At 29.6% G+C, this 20,487-nt stretch overlaps 1 protein-coding gene and 1 long non-coding RNA gene across 3 annotated transcripts; one reads left to right on the top strand and one right to left on the bottom strand.

Moving 5' to 3' along the window:
- Positions 1-2,783, top strand: LOC112289374 (uncharacterized). 2 transcript variants are annotated; one of them, XM_073537525.2, is made up of 5 exons: positions 1-141; positions 317-890; positions 1,446-1,560; positions 1,708-2,208; positions 2,474-2,783. In XM_073537525.2, exons 2-4 carry the CDS (start codon positions 847-849, stop codon positions 2,191-2,193), a joined length of 645 nt encoding a protein of 214 aa, XP_073393626.1. In that variant the 5' UTR covers positions 1-141; positions 317-846; the 3' UTR covers positions 2,194-2,208; positions 2,474-2,783. The 2 variants fall into 2 exon arrangements, with proteins under 2 accessions (XP_073393626.1, XP_024390303.1); XM_024534535.3 differs by having other exon boundaries at positions 1,446-2,208.
- A 13,240-nt stretch (positions 2,784-16,023) lies between these two features.
- LOC141046060 (uncharacterized) lies at positions 16,024-18,762 on the bottom strand. The gene is made up of 3 exons (XR_012218744.2): positions 18,207-18,762; positions 17,877-17,963; positions 16,024-17,579 (listed from the first exon to the last, which is right to left on the bottom strand). It is a non-coding gene; the product is annotated as an uncharacterized LOC141046060 (long non-coding RNA).
- Between the last annotated feature and the right edge of the window lie 1,725 nt (positions 18,763-20,487).

A 20,487-nucleotide genomic window follows, 5' to 3' on the forward strand; every position in this document is an offset into this window, starting at 1 on the left:
ACGGTGAATTGGGGTCTTAATGCCGGGTGCAATGGGCACATGAGCTACAAGATCAGAGCTGAAGCATGGAGACTGAGGCTTGAGTTTTTGCAGGTTGATGCAACTTGTTCTGAGAATCATCGTGTTTACGTGGAACTACAGGTAAAAGGACATACACAGAATTAGGGTTTACAGGAAGTCGATTAGCATGTTAGTTTTTTCCTTGTTGCATGGTTCTTTTTCTTTTCCCCTTTTTTCCTTCTGATTTGGAAACATAATCTCTATTTTGATACAGCTCTTTTGAACAGTTCTAAGCATACTGTGCTCAACCTGGCAGTTGTCTTGCGAGACTTCAATGGAGGCAACAAAGTTGGTCAATCAGTGCTGATGGCGTGATACCGTTGCTTTTATCGTATTTTAAGGCTGCAATTCCCTCTTCTTACACTGGGCCTTCGTGGCATGGCTTTGTTTACATCCAGTGAATGGATGTGAATGAGATGGCCTAAGGAAGGAGGTAGTTGTGGAGCGGATAGTTTGTTAGGCGAGAGCTGACGGTTGGGGTGCAGCAGTAGCTACCTCACTATTTACCACCTTTCAGTTCAAAATTTTCTGTAACCACTCAATCCTCAAGTCTCAGGCATCAAGATAACTCGTTCATTTAGACAAAAGAGACGAAGAGAGATAGATACGAAGCATCATCATCGATACAAAAGTGTCAGAATAAGCTGACGAAGGTCGACACCAAAACACTTCATGAAAAGTGAGGGGTTAGGCCAACATTGGGACTAAGGTGTGTTACGGTGGTTTCCCGAGAGGATTGCATGAAAAGAGCAAGGAACCGTGTATTGATTGTTAATTCCAAACCAGATGGTCTCGAAGGGAGACAGGTGGGCTAGATCGAGCTTCAGATGGTGAGTATAGTGGGCTCCCTTTTATTGACCCATTAAATTCGAAAATCTTCTCACCGAACCCCCTGCTTTTTCTTTCATTTTTTCCTGTTTTTCCTCCCTTTGCCGTTCGTTGCCGTTGCATCTTGTCGATGACATGCATACTTCCTTAAGAAATCTCCCACTCAATTTCCGGTTGATTGGAGTAGGCTTGCAAATCATGAATGGCAGGATCGATGCTGCTTGGAAATAGAACAAAACAGTGTGGTTCCGTTGCGAAGTCGGTTATTTTTGCCTCCTTTAGTAACAACTCGGGAATAGAACGCTTTTAACTGCGGAATTTTTCGCCACCTCCTGCCGCATGTCAAGTTAATTGCAAAGGATATGTCAAGTTAGAGTGCGATCGTGTGGTTGCAAAAGGGAAGGATGGGAAAGGAGGAGCAGATATAACTATTGATGAATACTTGCTGGAGGACAGGATCAGGGGCCCAATACATACAATAGAGGATGGTATTGATGGGGATCATGGGGTGGGGATGTGATTTTGGGGGGCGCGGGGGGTTTGGGATGGATGTGAAGGAATTATCTGGGGGGTCACGCAGATCAATACGAGGTGGGATCCAAGCGCCAGCGACTGATTGATGGAGGGAGCTCGCCTGTGCTCCTGCAAGGACATCCACGGTCGTTGCCTGTGGTACGCTTGCGAGGGCTTCCCTTCAACTGCAGCGACAGCGACGTGTTTGATTTCTTCGCTGGACTAGACGTCGTGGACGTCCTGCTCGTTCGTATGAACGGCCGTTTCTCCGGAGAGGCCTATGTCGTTTTCGGTGCGCCTGTGCAGGTGGACTATGCCCTGCAAAAGAATCGGCACAACATAGGCCGGCGCTACATTGAAGTTTTCCGGTGCAAGAAGCAGGACTATTATCATGCAGTAGCGGCTGAAGTGGCGGATACTCGATGCATTGATTCCACCCTCCCCCTCCATGTACTCAATAACAACAGCTCCTCAGCGAGTGCGAAAGCTCCGTCTCGAAACAATACCAAGGATCACTTGAATTTCACGGGAGTGGTGAAGCTCCGGGGTTTGCCATTCTCTGCCACAAAGAGTGACGTTATGGACTTCTTCCGGGAGTTTGAGCTTCATGACGAGCATGTGCACATCATGCTGCATAGTGACGGTAGAACAACCGGTGAGGCGTTTGTGGACTTCGGCAGCGCTTCGAAGGCGAAGTCTGCCATGAACAAGGATAAGATGACGATGGGGAGCCGGTATGTTGAGATTTTCCCTTCTTCTCGCGAAGAAGCTACTCGGGCTGCCACTCGGTGATCAAAGCCCTTTCTGGTAACCTTATTGTTGCTTGCCTCACATTCCATTGGGTTTGTGGAATTAGTTTGCACCAACAGCTGAGTTTCATCGATGTGCCCGGTTTGAGAAGCTGGTTTTGTCACCATGTGTTAGACAATAGAGCATCTGCTGCAGTCAGAATCCTAACCAGAATAATGTCCAGCTGACGAGTAAGTCCACGAATTTGTGCCCGAATCAGGGTTGCTAGTGTTTCTAGAAGGCAAACTGTAACCTGAACGATCTCTGTTTCATGTCTTCGCAGCTTTTGTCTGTTCCATAATCGTTTGCTTCTGTGCACCATGGATCGCAATGCTGCTGCTGCTTTCATCTCCTGTCTGCGTAACACACAAGCTCACAACGAGCAGGAATTCTAACAAACTGGGTCCCTTCTGCATCGCCACGCTTCACGATCAACCGTGTTCACCGCACAGCTCCGCAGTCCAGGTTGTTGTTCATACCGATGTACATACAGTTGTTCATATAGATGTGAGGAAATGTAAACAAGATGAAGGATTATGTGAACATTTCTTCTTGGTTTTGTATTTGAATAAAGCCAAAAAAATTAACAGAAATTTTGTCCTCTTGGGGCGCTTTGCATCGAAGCAAACTGAACTTTGTTACGGTTTGCCACCTATGGTGCTTGTTTTAAGGTTAGGTCAGTCACTACTTGCTTCGCATGTCATGATGTATATATGTAAGTGTGTGAAAATTATATATATGTATATAAATATATATATATATATATATATATATATATATATTGTTTAGATACGTGTATGGGATCACTTTTTGTCAAAGTAATTCACTAATTTTGAAAACATTGGAATACTTTTGTTTGATTGTGCAAGGGTGAATTTATTTGTTCTTATGCTTTATAATTTTGAAATCTTGGTTTTTTTTTTTTTTTTTTTTTTTTTGATTAGAAAGATACCATATGTAGAAAACAAATTTAACCTATAATTATAATTTTTGGATTAATGAGGCGGAATTTTGCCAAGTGGAAAGAACTACAAATATTTGACTTATATTGAGTTTGTTTGTCAATTGTGACTCTTCAAATTCTATTCTATGAACAATTGAATTAAATTATAAAATTAATGATGTATAATTGAGATCAAATTGATGTCATTGATATTTAAGCATTTTTTAAAAAATTTTTAAAAATTTTGCCTAGTTGTAAATTTATGAAAAATACTTTAAAAATATTATTGATAAGTATATTAGAAAACTATATTTAAAAATATATTTAAAATATGAATTTGTGCTATATACATCTTATTGTTAAGCATTTGTGTAATTTTTCTTTGCATACCAAATTTATTTGATATTTAAATTATTATTATAAATTCATAAATTTATATTTTTAATATATAAATTCATAAATTTATATATATATATATATATATATATATATATTTAGTGTTCCTATTGCCACCACAATTTTTGCTATTATATTCTTGGATAGGTACTCATTTCTAGCATACATTGAAGAGTATATTTTAGTCCAATATCATCTTCTTCGTTCTTCTCTCTCTCTCCCATTTATCATAAAACATGGTCACTACACCTTTAGATTTGCTAAGAGATTAAAGTAGGATTGTATGAATACATTTATAGGTTTTTCTATTGTCAAATTGAAGAAAAAATTACATAGATTAAATCATAGATATAAATTAGATTGATTTAAGATTTAGGTAGGTTGGTTTAATATTCTCTTCCATACATTTACTAATAATTTTATATTTATATATGAAAATATGTTTTTCAAATATAATACTTTATAATTGAAATCATATCATTAAAGTCTTTAGATTAAAAGCTTTACTACAACTATAAATTAATTTTTGACTATGCTTTAAAGTTTAGCATTTTGCAATAAAGTTTTATATTTTCTTATATAAATTAAGTCATAATATAACCAATATTACTTTTATTTTTATTATATAATTATTTTTATATTTTGACCTTTCTATCTTTAATTATTTAATACTATTTTATATTATTTTTCTATGATATTGATCATGTAAATATAAAAATTTGTATTTCTATTCATTTTTTAATTTACAACTATTTTTCTATATAATTTAAGAAAATAAATTTTAATTATGATTTTTTTTTTATATAATTCTCTATTCAATATATAAAAATATATAAACAATAAAATCAAAAACTAAAAAAATAACTATATAAAATATTTTTTTGATGTTTTAATTATGATTTTTAAATTTAATTGTAATTTTTAAAAAATGTTTAGAGAAAATTTCAAGACTTTGGTAAAATTGAGTTTTACCACTTTGGAAGCTATTTTAAAGAAATGAAGCAAGATTTGAAAGCCACATGTAGTTCCTAACTAATTAGATGTTTTTAAAAGCCATAGTGAAGTCAAAAATGCAAAATAGGTAGTTGTACTAGTAGAAAATAGGATGACTAGCAACTTGTGTAGACCTTATTAGAAAGAAGGTGCACAAGTCTCATATAGGTTGTAGCACCTTGGATGTATGTAGAAGGATAAGACTAAGGCCTTGAGGCCTCTTTAAGACACCCTTGTACACTATATAAAAGCCTTGGTGAGGTTTGAATCCCTAATCTCTAAACAAGTTTTTCTTAGAATAAAATATTTTACTTAATTATTTTGTTATTTATCATTTATTTTTAAATCTTCATAACTTATTCATAATAAATTGGATTTACATATTTTTTTATATTATTAAAAAATATTAAAATTATATATCTAAAAATATAATTTTTAATTTTTAATTTTATTTTTTATTACATAAAAATCTAATGAACAAACAATGACTAAGTTTTGGACTATATAATTACTTGAATACATTATTTTTACTTATTTTGTATTTTGTATTTTTAATTTTTCTCTAATTGCTTATTTCAATTTATACCATTAATTACAAGTAACTCTTAATTAAGGCCATCTTGTAATTTGGATTGAAAGGAGAATTTTACTCTCACAATCATTATAATTATAAAGTATTTTATTTCAATGTTATAAACTAAAAATAATTCATACTAAGTTTTTTTTATGCATTTTAGTCAAAAACAATTTAAGCAAATTAAATCTTTAAATGTTTTACTATTTTTTTTGAAAAATTAATAATTTATTTGTAAAAAAATATTTTTTATTATTATCTAAAAAATTTAATAATTTTATATATTATTCTTATTTATATATTTTATTTAATTCTTTTAATAAATTATATTTAATTCTAAATAAATTATTGATATTTAATATCTAAGTTTAGAAGAAACAAAAACAATAGATTAAATAAAGATTGATTTATGTTGGTATTAAAATAAATTGAGTTTTTAAGTTTTTTACTAAATTATTTTTTTACCTTTAAGTCTTTTAATTTCTACTGATTTATATCCAAAATTATTTGAAAAAATCAAATATCTTTTTATTGCAAGAAATAATTTTTTTATACTTTTTTTAAAATTTAATATAAGTTTTTTATAAAAAAATTATGATGTCTAATTTCTATGTTTTTTTTGTAATTGTATTGGTCTATTACTTATAAATTCAAATATTTAGAATAAAACTCAAAGCAACATTAATTGTAAAGATTTTTTTAATAATTAATATATTTTATTTTATCTTTGTAAAAATTAGATTTTGAAAATAAATTAATAAATCTGTATTATTTTCTTCTTTAATTAATTTTTATATAATATTTTTTATACATAACATAGCATGTTTACCTCAAAATTAAAAACTTTTATAAAGTATGTAAAATAAATAAATAAATAAAAAAATAAAAAATGAAGATAGACACCATTATAATATAAAAATTTATAACATAAAATCTTATTATAATTTTAAAATCAAATAATAAAATACTTAAAAATATCTTAAGTTTTAAAAAATAATGCATACAAGTAATTATATTTACTATCTAACTTACAAGGTGTAATGCAATATTTTAAAATTTCCACACTTTAAATAAGACATTGTTTAATTTTTTTATATATAACATAAGTCAGAATTATTAATATTTAAATATTATTTTAAATAAAATATATTTTAATAATAAGTTATAAATAATCAAAAAGTTATAAAAAATAAATTAAAGTAAATCAAGTGGCAATTTAGTTTTTTGTAATAAGTAACGTTATTAGTTCTTAGAATACAAAATAATCAATCCAACAACATTCAATGGTTTAAAGAAATATTATTATAAAATAAATAGAATTTATATTTTTTATTTAGAAATCAAAATTCAAAACCATATAATAGTTGAATAGACCGTAAATGGATGAATTCTACTTCAATCAACTAGATTGAGCTATATATAAATAAAAAGTATTGAAAGTGAGATATTATTCAAAAATATTCAAAATGTTAGCATCCATGTTGGATTATCAACCTTGTGCAGTAGTTTGTTGCAGAGAATCGTCTCTTTTTTGCAAAGGAACATTCTTTTTTTTGGTTTTTCAAAAGAAATAGGGGTAGCACGCAAGAAGTAGCAGATATACACAGCAAGATATCAATTCTCTAAATGCCATCTTGGACCTAAAACATCTATTCTAAGATTTCATTTATTGTATTAGGATCACCAACAATAGATCGCTACTTTTGCAATGCTTGGGTTAATCCTACACAAGGTGGAATCCATGTAATCTGCATTTCAATTACATATATTAAGATCTAAAGTCCAACAATCATGCTTCATCAGCAGATGATTTGAACAATTGTTGAGCTAAGTTGTACCTTGTCTCAAAACTTCTTGAGGTTTAGACCTTAGAGTTTGAACTTAATACTAGTTAAGTTCATACTAAATTATAGATTTTAAAATTTAGGGTCTTGATTTTAGGATTTAAGATTTTGTTGAAATTTGATTTGAGACCTAAAGTTAGGATTTAATATAAGGTTAATTCTTTTGGATTAGGATTTAGAGTTAAAATTTTATTGAAGATGATTTTAGAATTTGCATAATTCTATTGATTAAAGTATATAATTTGTAAGATTTTTAAAATTAAAATAAATAAATAAATTTAAAATTAGAATTTAGAATTTTATCTCAAATTCAATCAAATTTATAGATATACATAAAAATCCTTTAAGTTTTGAGGTGAAAATAATAATTAAGATTGATTGGACTTAGCATTCATGTTTACTTGTGTAGAATTGATTGAATATCAACGAGATTTCATTAAGAGTTTTAAGAGTTGAAATTGAATTTCATCAAGGTCAATAGAATTATTGATTACTTGTAAATATTGATATTTAGTATATTTAAGTTAAGTGATTATTAAGTATTCTTGTTATTGACTAATCTTTTAAAATTCCAAGCATAAAATTTAACTTATAACAAAGTAATAAGAATAATCATAATTAATTTGGAATAAAAATATAATTTTTAATTTTTTGTTATTTAATTTATATTAATAATTTAATAATATTTTATCTAAATAAATAGAAATAATTAGAAAAATTAAGGTATGTAATATATTCTTTAAGAAGTATTTTTAGGAGCTTTCAAATAAAGATTGGATATTTAAGCATATGAAAATGTAATATAAGGCCATTTAAAAAAAATTATAAATACATTAGAATTATAAAGAAACAATAAAAATATTTTCTAACTTAGATACTTATTGTATAAGTTTTTTGATCTTTAAAAAATATATATATTATATTTTTTAAACTAATATATATAAAAAATAAAGTAAGATTATTTTAAGTTTTTATTAATGTATTTTATATTTTCTAATTTTAATTCAATATTTTTTTAGATATTTTATATATATTAAATAATTTCAAAATATATTTTATATTATATATTTTTTAATAATACTCGGATGTTTTTAAATCTCTATTTATAAAACAAATCATCTTTTAAAACAAATCATCTTTTATAAAATAAGAGAGATTTAATATCTATACATTATGAGTCAAATTATCTTTTAATTTAAAAAATACTAAAAATATAAATAAATAAAGAAAATCATGGAATTTACTTTAAAACAAATTTATATAACTAAATCAATATTTACAACTAGATAAAGCTTTCTAGACATTCTTTAATAATTTGATTTTAATAAGAATATCAAAAAAAGATGGTATTTCAATCTAAACACCAAAACACCTAACTATCATGAGGTACTAAAATCTACAAATATAAAATTTTAAAATCTTTGTAAATTAATTTTTTTAATGTATAAAGGTTCTTAATATATATTAGATTATATAACTAATATAATTAAAAAATATATGTGCATGAAATGTGGCTTTGCAATGGATGTTGTTAATATCTTAATTTTAGAAAACTTATTTATATATATATATATATATATATATATAGTCGATAGGTGATTTTATTTTTTTGAAAAAATGTGAATGTATCAAGGACACAAACTGAAAGAAGATGCATAAAGTCGTAGAATCTATATCAAAAGAAAAGTGAAAAAATAAAAGAAAGTATATATATATATATATGTATATATTCAAGGAAGAACTAGAAATAGCTATTGCTAAAGACTAGAAAACATAAGACTCTTGAAACTAGACTAAAAACCAAAAAAAGAATTGACAAGAGTAAAGAAGGCCTCACTCTTGCCTCTTTATATACTACTTAACTAAGGAATATATTGCAACATGCTACAAAACCTCTAATATGCGTCCTATTTGCAGAATACATGTTTAATTTATAAAACAAGTTTCCTAGGTGTGTGCCATATATCCAACTTGTACTATAAGTAATCAACATGTCAATACATGGCCTCCTTGTTGGCCAAGTTTTCAACCTATCAATTACTTATAGACATGTATAAAGGCAAAGCAACGTCTATGAAGCTTCTAGGAAGCTTTTCATAGGATATTATCATATTTATATACTTTGACTTACTTCTACCTATTCTTATTATCTAGATAATTATGAAGATAAATATGTATGTTTGTAACATTATCCGCCTTTCTAGGGATGAGTTCCATGAGGAGTGGTGATTACATGTAGATGAAGTCCAAGATGCATCAAACTGTCTTTGTCACGTACTTTGATCTTTATTCCCTTCAAAGGTAGTTAATAGGTCCCTTCAATCATCGATAATATCTCATATTAGGGTGAAAAGACCACCATGATATTTGATCATTATTGAGTCCTTCATAACTTCCTTCAAAGAAAACATTAGTAATACCATGAAGAGTGGTTCCTATTTTCAAAAGTATCACTAAATATCGAGAGTCCCCTCCAAGATTGTGGTATCAAACACATTGTATCTTGCCATCTATTAAAGGAAGAACATGTCGTTCTTGACAGTCTTCATCTTGATTTTGCCATCTCAAAGGTTGTGATAGTTACAATGTCTCATTTGGTAGCTTAGCAAATAATAGCTCTTGAATTGAATCTGCTAGTTATTGATTCTCCATCTCTTAAGCACTAAAAAATCCAAAGAAACAATGATACAAGATAGAATGAAATCTCCATTGGGCTTGCTTTGCTTTATAGTAAAGAATTTCTTGACTCTTCATTTTGGTTTTGATGGATGTCGTTGATGAAAAGCTTTAACTTTGGATGATGCATTTGCTAGATTCATAGATGGCTCCCATGTGCATTCATTAATGTCATATCCATGCCAATGTACTATATATTCTAATCTATTTCGGTGCCTCCTTGAATCTAAAACTTCTTCCACCTCAAATTCTTTATTATTGTCCACTTCTATAGGAGGTGGTGGCATTTGTCTCCTTCCTTGTATATCTATTGTCTTGTATGGCTCAAGTAAAGACACATGGAACACATGATGGATTTTCGTGGACTCAAGTAAAAATAATCGATAAGCAATTGGATTGAACTGTTCACAAATGGAAAATGGTCTAAGCCTATGATAATCTAGCTTGTCACAAGAATGAATAGTTTTAATATTACAATGAAGTAACCATACCTTATTTCCTACATGGAATTGAGGTTGTTCCTTGCAATAGGCATTTGCATTGGCTTTTTGTCATTCTTGAGCTTCTTTTAATTGTACCTTCATTGTTGCATATAGCTTTAATAATTGATTTGCCACATCTTCCGTGGTAGGATTATCAACTTTTAAAAAGTCAAAAGTATCAAATTAAAGATGATAAATATAATTAGCAAAGAAAGATGTTTGTTGAGTAAAAGAATGTACCAAATTATTGTACGGAAATTCTATCAAGGGCAAAAGAGTTGTTGGATCATCTTGTTGATAGTTGATGGTACACCTCAAATACTATTCTAAAACTTGATTTACCCATTCTGTTTGTCCATCAATTTGAGGGTGGAAAGCCGAAGATAGTTTTGTATCCACCTTTAATATCTTGAAAAGAGTTCTCTAAAATTTCAATAAAAATTGAGTTCCTATGTTTGATATAATATCCCTTGATAATCCATAATAGCGATAGAAGTTGTCAAAGAAGAGTTTAGTTGTTCCTTCACCTATAGATTTTGTACATAGTACAAAATGTGCCATTTTGGTGAAATGATCTATAATCACAAATATAAAATCATATGAACTTGAAATTAGAAGATCGATAATAAAATCCATAGAGACAGAAGAGTATGGTTGTTCTCGTATAAGTAATAGTTGGATGAGTTTATAAGATCGATGATAAGGAGTTTTTTTAACTTGAACTAATATCACATGTCTACACAAATTTTTTAACAACCTTTCACATTTGAGGCCACCAAAAATCTTTAGATATAAGCTCTAAAGTCTTATTATATCCAAAATGTTGTACTGCAAGAAAATTGTGACAAGCTTCAAGAGTACATAATTGTGTTTGTCCTTCTAGAACATATAAGCATCCTTCAAAATAGAATAGGTTCTCCTTAAATTCAAATTTGGAAGTATCTTGAAACTTAGAGGAATTATTTTTAATATCATAAACAAGAAGGTTTGAGGACATACTTGCTTGGATTTGCTTAAGAAAAGTCAAATCAACAGTCAATGTTGATTTCATTGCTTAGAGGTGAATTATTTTGGCTTCAATAAAATTATCTTTTTTTAGTCAAAAATTACTTTTCTTTCTTTTGGTGTAAGATAAGAATATCTAAAAAAGGCATCAGTCAAACTTTATTGTTTTTCTACTTGAGAAGTGATATTAAACTCAAATCTTTACAAAGACATACTCCAACGAGCTTGGCGATGATTTAAAATATGTGCTAACATGAAATATTTGAGGTTCTTGTGATCCATATACATGGTGATTGGACTTGAAGTGGCTTCTAAATAATGACGGCATTCTTGAAAAGTATCCACAATTACAAAAAGTTTCTTGTCGTAAATATCATAATTAATCTCGGTTGCTGAAAATTTTCTTGAATGAAAAGCTATTGGATGAAGTTTGCCATTTGCTCCCATTTGTGATAAGACTACACCCAAGGCAAAGCTAGATACATTTTTTTCCATAAAAAATGCTTTAGAAAAGTTCATGCAATACAAGATTGGTACAAAAGTAAAATCTTTCTTCAAAACTTCAAATGATGCTTCTACTTCTTTAGTCTACTCAAGCTTATCTTTACAAGTTAAGCATGTAAGTGGCGCTGTAACTTGAGAAAAGTTCTTAATAAAAATCCAATAATAATTGGTAAATTATAAAAATTATTATACATCTCTTATTGTTTTTGGAGTCTTCCAATCCATGATTGAATGAACTTTTTTAAGATCCATCATTAGACCATTGTTTGAAATGATGTATCCTAAGAAGTCAATTTGAGTAGTGTAGAATACACACTTTTCTATCTTAACATACAATTTCACATCTCTAAGTTTTTGTAACACACGACAAACATGAACTTCATGTTCTTCTATATTTTTAGAGTAGATTAAAATGTCATCTAATCTACTCTAAAAGTAACAAACAACAAAATCATCTAGAAACTCACAAAAAAAAATCATTCATAAGTTGTTGAAAAGCAGTTGGTGCATTTGTCAGTCCATAAGGCATGACATTATATTCAAAGTATCCATACCTTGTTTGAAATACAGTCTTACATTCGTCTCTTTCTTTAAGGCAAATTAGATTATATGCTCTTTGTAGATCTATTTTCGTATGGATCTTAGTTTGATTTAATTAATCAAGAAGTCTAAATATTAACAGCAGAGGATATCTATTCTTGATAGTAATCTTGTTGAGTCCTTGATAATCCACGCACATTCGCAATGATCTATCTTTTTTCTTCACAAATAAGATAGGAGCTCATGCAGGAAATTTTGAGTGGTATATAAAATTCTTGGCCAAGATTTCATCAATGTACTTCTTGAGTTCAACCAACTCATTTTGTGATAAACTATAGATTGGATCAAATGGGAGTTGAGTTCCTTCTTTAAGATCTATTGAGCAATCATATGGATGATGCTTCAAGAAAATATCTATATTATTCTTCTCAAAAACATCTTTAAAATCTTGATATTGACTTGGAATTTCACTTAAAATCTTTCCATCATTTAAAATGGATGTGGCATAAATAACAAAAGACGATCTTTTTTTTGCAGCATGCAAAAAAACTTTTGTACCTATAAGTACAAGTTTGATTATAATAGATTTATGGTTTTCTATTGGATTAGAAAAACTCTTAATAATATTCGAAGAAAAGTCAAGTTTATGAGAAATCCAATCTATCATAGGATTAATCTTTTTTAGCCATGATAAATCCAAAATGATTAGATTAGAGAGAGATCTAATTATATTAAAAATTACACAACTATTATGTCCATTTACTACTACATCTATAAGAAGTGTTTCATGAATAACACCTCCAGAAGATAACGGACAACTGTCTATGACTTCTATGCGTACACGTTTAGTTTTTCGTATTAATTGTATATTATAACTTTTAACAAATTTTTCATCTAAAAAAGAAGCAGAGGCTCTTGAATCTATTAAGGCAGAGGCTTTGTGGTTATTAGATCCTAAATGCACATCTATTGTAAAACAAGGAGAGGATTTTGAGGAGAGAATAGGACCTTCATTGGGAATTGTATAGGATTTCAGTCGCATGGTTCCTGTTGTACCTAGACAAATTTGTTTTCCGACTTATTTTCATCTTTAACAACAATAATTTTTATTTTATAGTTGCATCATTTCTTTGGATAATATTGAGTAGTGTATTTAGCTTTTTTACAATATAAATATAGTCCTTCTTGACAATGACAAGTCTTTTCTTGTTTGATAAGAGATTTAAAATATATTGCATCAATTTGCATATCTTCTATTTTCAAATGCTTAGATTGAAAAGTCGTTGGTATCGTCATTGAATTGTAATAACATTAAGGTTCCCTTGTGCAATTTTCAAATCGAAACTCAAAAAGCTCATTGTCACATTTCATAGCAAAGTCAATTGCTTGACTCAATGTCTGAGGATCAGATAAATTGAGTATCAATTTCTTTACTTCATATTGTAATCCGTAGAAAAATTGGTTGATGATTGCTGCATCATCCCACTTAATATCTCTCACAAATTATGAAAATTGTGAAGCGTATAATATCACTAATTGATTGCCTTGTCGCAAGATACAAATCTTGTTGGTTGCAATACGGATTGCATCATGTTTTTCATACATAGATTGAAACTCCGCTAAAAATGCTTCCAAATTATCCAATATTGGATCATGTAATTCAAGAAATAATGAAAAACCATGATAAACTATAACCTGAAAGTAGTGTTCCAATAAACCTAACTTGTGATCCTTGAATTTGATAACTTTGAGGTTGTAGTTCAATCACCAATTATACTTGATTAATGAAACCTCGAAACTTAGATCTTATACTATCAAACTTCTCAAGCAATCCAATTTTTAGTTCCTTGAAACTTGAACAATATTCCATTGTAAGAGCACTAGTATGACTTTGTGTAGATATTGAAGCAACTCCAATCATCTCTATATCTTCCTTGTTTGATAATCTTATTGCTCTTTGTGGTGGTAGACTGAGTTCATGCATTGCAAGCATTAACTCTCTCATTTGCTCTTGCATTTGAGCCATTGCACTCTTCATTTTAGCAAGCTTTGCTATACTAGTACAATAAAAAGAAACGTATTTATTCTCACAAAATATAATACTTAAGAATAAAGAAAAAAAAAATCTAGAAACAATATCAGTTTAGAAGAGGGTAATACGTAACTTCTAATATGCTTATGTCTTATTAAAAGAAATGGGTAATCCACTCTTAATCAAGAAAAGATAAAGCTCTGATATTGAATGTGCATTCTTGTCAATTTGTTAAAGATACAAATTGGAAGAAGATGCATAAAGTCATGGAATCTATGTCAAAAAGAAAGTGACAAAATAGAAGAAAGTATGTATATTCAAGGAAGAACTGGAATAGCTATTGCTAAAGACTAGAAAACATAAGACTCTTAAAACTAAACTAAAAACCAAGAAAGGAGTTGACAAGAGTGAAGAAGGCCTCAATCTTGCTTCTATATATATTACTTAACTAAAGAATATATGGCAACATGCTATAGGACCTCTAATATGCCTCCAACTTATAGGACACATGTCTAATTTGTAAGGCAAGTTTCCTAGGTGTGCACCATATATCCAACTTGTACTATAAGTGGTCAACATGTCAACACGTGGCCTCTTTGTTGGCCAAGTTTTCAACCTACAATTACTTATAGACAGATATAAAAGCAAATCAACATCTATGAAGCATTTAGGAAGCATTCCACAAGATATTATCATATTTATCTACTTTGACTTGCTTCTACCTATTCTTATTATCTAGATAATTATTAGGATAAATATGTATGTTCATGATAGAATATTGTTTAGTATTTGGATATAATATAAATTAATTGTAGAACAAATATTGATTGTTAGAATTTTAATACAAAAAAATAATTTTATTATTAATTTATAAGATTCTAATATCAAACTTTTATATTTGACTAAATAGTAAAAAGTAATTTCTATTAATAAAAATTTATAAAATACCAATAAGTTTTTTAAAATATATCTAATAAGTATATTTTACAAATATTTATACTAAAAAATTATATGTATACAAACATCAAAATATCCTTATTTAGATATCAACTCATGTATTTCAAAAAATAAACATAAATAAATGAGATTATATAAAATGCAAAAATTATAAGATAAAAAGAACAAATAGAAAGCACTCTTGCAAATAAGTCTCCTAACTTAATCCACAAGTGAAAACCATCTTACAAAAATTTATTTCCAAGCTGAAATTTAAGAGTGTAAGATTTTTGTGTATGGCTTGCTAGGTAGACAAGATCTTAAGTTGTATACAAAATCCTCCTTTAAATGAATAAGTTTTCTCCTAAAAAAATTGACATGTCTTAGTAAACTTTTGCTCGTCAAATCCTTGACTATCCATCTTCCAATGTTGGCAAATCAATTCTATAGAGTAGTGCCTTAGACATATGCCCAACTATTTTTTTTATATTTTTATTTTATCCTCGTCTACAATTTTTATATTTCTATCTAACTTTAGATCTATAAACTTCATTTGTATCCTAGGACCTATAAAAACACTCATGTAGACAAATATTAAATTTCAAGTTTTGCCCACCTACTTACTTGATGCCTTCAAATTAGATGAAAATTCTGTATTAGCAATTCTGCATTGTGTAGATGAAAAATGAAGTCATGGTGTGCGTGATGAGAGCAAACCAGTGTGTGTGGAGTTACAGCATTCAATAAGAAAAGGGTGTATTCAACAATTGTGCATAAGTGAGAGAGTGAGTAACTGTTGTTTAAGAGACAGCAGTGCTCGAAGTGTGTGTGCATATATATATATATATATATATATATATTTTCATATATATGACTACAAACCATAGTAAGCAATGAGATGTGTGGGGAGAGAGCAAAATCTATCTAAAAAAAAGCACAAAGCATGCAGATCCAACAAACACAGATGAGAAAAAAATAACGATCCATCAATGAGGACTTAAAAATTGCGGTGATCTTGGGTGGCGGAGTGTGCGGCAAAGTCGGTAATCTTATAGCAACGACTGTGCTTTTCGCAAAGTGGGTAGTTTTTGAGGCGGATTTCTAAGGTTTGGAAGCAGTCATTTTGCTCACAAAAAGCATATCTGTTGCGGTGTAGTGGACAAATATGGCATGAGAAAGGTGAACGCATTGCTGATTTATCGAAAAGAGGTGTGTGAATTACAACCCATAGGAATGATGTTTTTATTGTTTGGGTCATGAATGGAGGATTAGCAATAAAAAAAACAAAAGCATTGGTGTGGAGGTGGGAGGTGGTATGCCAATTGAGAAAACAACGGGATAGTGCAAAACAGTGACAAGACATGAGAAAGTATGGAATCAGCTCCACAAAAAAGTGAAATAAAGGTTTGGAAGCATCGAGAGAAGCAAACTCAAGCAAAAGTGTAACACAAATAGAGTGAGAGTGGCAAGGACTGAGGCAAATGAGAGAATTTAGTGAGAAACCAATGTTGGTAAACATATTCTAAATGAGCAATGCAACAAGGATGAGAAGATTGATAAAGAATTAGATGTGTACAAAGGAAGCTAAAGGGAGGGAGGGAGTGAATTGAAAAGTTGAAGATGAGGATGTGGCAAAAAAATTAATTAATTAAATTAGAATGATTTTTTTTAAAGATAGTATAAGTTAGAACTAGTGTGTATGTAGCATGGGTGTCCCAATTTATTTTTTTAAGTAGATAACTCGTCACATGTGGAGATTGGCAACTAGTTTTTATTAAATGAAGAAATAAATAATTAATTAATTACAAATCAAAACAAAGAAAAAGAAGATAGATTTTTAAATTAGTATAAATGAGTTATAATTAATTATGAAAACAAGGCATATTTGATGATTTCGGTAGAAAATTGAATTTTAGTCATAAAAATAAAATAGAAAAAATATATTATGTATTGATATTACTAATAGTCATTTTAAATTTTGTGTGGATACATTTTTGATGGACAGTTAAAAAAACTTAACAAAACGAGAAGAAAACATTTTTTGAAACAAATGCATAGATTTAAAGGTTATGTAACCAATCCAAAATAATGAATAATTTAATTATTACTTAAAGTTTACTATCATTCTGTTTGAAGGTAAAACAAAAATCAGTAAAAAATATCATAAGTTCAACACTTGAAAGTTGTTTAGAACTGTTTCAAAGGAAGTAGAATGCAATAAACAATGAACCATTTATAGTTATAAATTTTGACAAAAAAGAACCTCCAAAGATCTACTTATACGCAAAGATCAATAATATACACATAAAAATTTGTTCTTCGTATCTGTTGCATGTATCAAGTCCTTGTCCTCCATCTGTTCATGTTCACAGCCTGCTGAAGTTTTCTTTTTCATGCAGCTGATTAAGCTAAGTCAAACATGATCCGATTATCTGATGATCCAACCTTTTTTGGTTTTCTGCCACTGTTTTAACGATTGACTTGGAGTTGAATGAATTTTGGAATTAGTGTTTATGATTTGTGTGATAAAATATGTATACATATGTATATATATATATATATATATATATATGGCAACCATTTACTAGCTCTCACCCTTTGCACTCGCGTCAAAGTTTGATTTCGAGTGTTTATGCTAATGAATTCAATATGCAGACCCACTAGCAATCCAGCACGAATGGATTAATTTTTGGAGGTTATTCATACGCCCAACTGCAGTTTCTGAATATAATTCAGTATTAATAAAAACATGGTTACATACCTGCGCTAGAAACAACACCCACAGAAGCCAATGTTGTTTTCGATCTTGGTAGTAAGTGTTGTCTATGAAGTGAAATTTTGTCTTGATCTGTTGAAGATTACAAGATTCATTGTTCCTAAGAATTAGATCTTAGACAAAAAAGAATGAACTGGATGAAACTGAATCTGTTGTTAAAACCTATGCTACTATTCAATTTTTTCCTCATACGCATGACAGAATTTGATACTAAAATTAAAAAATATATATTATGACCTATTTGTGATTGAAATTTAATTTTAATCCTACTGCATATTCTGTAATCTTTTTAACCACAATTGTTAAATAACATACTTGATTTTATTCATCTTCTTTTCTTGCAGATTTCGTACAGAATAGAATAAGAATATAACAAAACGCAAACAAAAATATATTGATTGTCGTTGTTGTGATTTTGTGGTACATAAATTTCTTTCTTTCAACCTTATCCCCCACAACCTGGAGAAAATCACATTGTGATTAAATAAAGCTTTATTATATTGGTATAAGTTTTGTAGAAACAATCTCCTCTTAAACCAGAAGTGAACAACTAGCAACAGGTTTAGTAAAATGCTAAATGAATTGGTGTTAAGTAAATTGTCCTGAATTCTTTGGGAGGATTTATTTGTGACAACTTTTTGTAGTGTATCCAGTATTTTACAGAATTTCGTTTATATATATATATATATATATATATATAATTAAAAACATATCACATCAATGTATATCACTTCAAAAATATTCCTCACAATTTTCAATTTTCAATTTCAATCAATTGGGTTGTTTTAACAAGAAAATATATATTAGTACAAATTTAATTCTGTTTATAAAAAATAAATAAATAATGAAAGTTGATGTTGTTTTATTACACAAACAGCCTCCAAAGATGAAATTTAATATTGTAAGATTTGTTTAATCTCAGAAATACTTTGACCATGAAACATCAATTTAATCCAGTATATTATAAGTAAATGACGAGTTCAAAAGAAAATGTTCTTAAACTATAAATAAATGACGAGTTCAAAACTGGGTTTCTAAACTATCGAACTAGTCCCATTTTTTAGCTCGAAGTGTCGGTGACTTAGCAAACGAGAGTTTTGGTGGTCAATAAACTGGACATCATTTTGTGGCAACAAAACACGTGGTTTGTCAGGAGGGGGATCAGATTGTATTGGAAAGCAATGCTGAATGTGACCACAGTTTGAGATTCTAGCAACCAAGGTCTTCGATGCGGAGAAACTGAACCTGGAAGGCACGGAATCGGTGATATTTTTACCAGCGTGACCAGGCAATTCAGGAAGAGTCCCTGCGTGACAATGGTGGTGATCCAGGACTGAAGCAATCAATCCAGGACCTGCAACAACAACAAAGTAAAGCATTCAGGAGGAGGAGGAGGAGCCAGGTGCATGACCTGTAGGCATCGGGATGATCACTCAAAGCTGGTTGCGGCGTTTCAAGGAAGGAATCCGTCCCTCTCTCTCCTCTCAACAGATCTTCGGTGGATTTGCATGTGGAAGTGCTCGTTGCTTCGATCTGAGGTTGCGACAGCGGCACTTCGGACTAGGGCTAATTTGGTTCTCTTTTCACTACACTTTTTCAAGATTGAGTTTTACGTATATATATATATATATATATATATATTTTTATCATCAACACATACACAAACAGAGATAGGTAGATAAATAGAAATATATACATATACACACACACACACATATATATATATATATATATATAGAGAGAGAGAGAGAGAGAGAGAGAGGTGTGTTTTTAACGCCTCGACGTTGTTATTGTTGTTAATTTGTGGGAGGTGATGGAATTCTAGTTGTGTGGACGATATTATCATATGCACAACCCATATTTCTGTGAATAGATTTCCGAATAGAAATTGTTTCTGACAGGTAGAGTATAAGAGTTTTTAGTTTGTATTAAGTTTAGTTTTTGTAAAAAATGTGTGTGTTGAAAAATTATATATATATATATATATATATATATATGATTCAAATAATAAGGTAAATAAAAAAAAATTGTGTGATGTGTTGTAAGGGGAGAAAAGTATTTGAGCTGATAAAAAAGCATCGTGTATGAGAATGAAGGTTTTCACAATTCTCGGTGAAATTATTGGTTAGGATCCTCATTTTAGAAACCAATTTTAGGTGAGTGCTTGTTTGGTGGATTATTTAAGTTTTCCATGACACCCTCACCAAAAATAAGTACACAACTCAAGTTTAGAACATTTTTTTGCATGTGTATATGTATACGAATATATATACATGAATATATATATATATATATATATATATGTATTTATGGGCATTATTATTATATTAATGAAGAGTAAGAGATACATAGAATAATAAAAAAGCAACCGTCAACTATATGTTTTGTGTAGCCATAACACATGCAAGATTTCTTTGGAGAAGAGATCAACTTTAATGAATTAAATGGACGTTATTAGATGTATAATAAGAACATCATTTTATGAAGTTGGTGGCAGCATTTGGAAATATAACTTAGCAACGATTTTTTTTTAAGTATTATAGATATTAAATTTGATTTTGATTTAGCAGCATATTATTAGGCTTGCAGTGAAAAA

The sequence above is a fragment of the Physcomitrium patens genome, chromosome 12, assembly GCF_059467195.1.
Source record: "Physcomitrium patens ecotype Gransden chromosome 12, ASM5946719v1, whole genome shotgun sequence".
NCBI lineage: Eukaryota > Viridiplantae > Streptophyta > Bryopsida > Funariales > Funariaceae > Physcomitrium > Physcomitrium patens.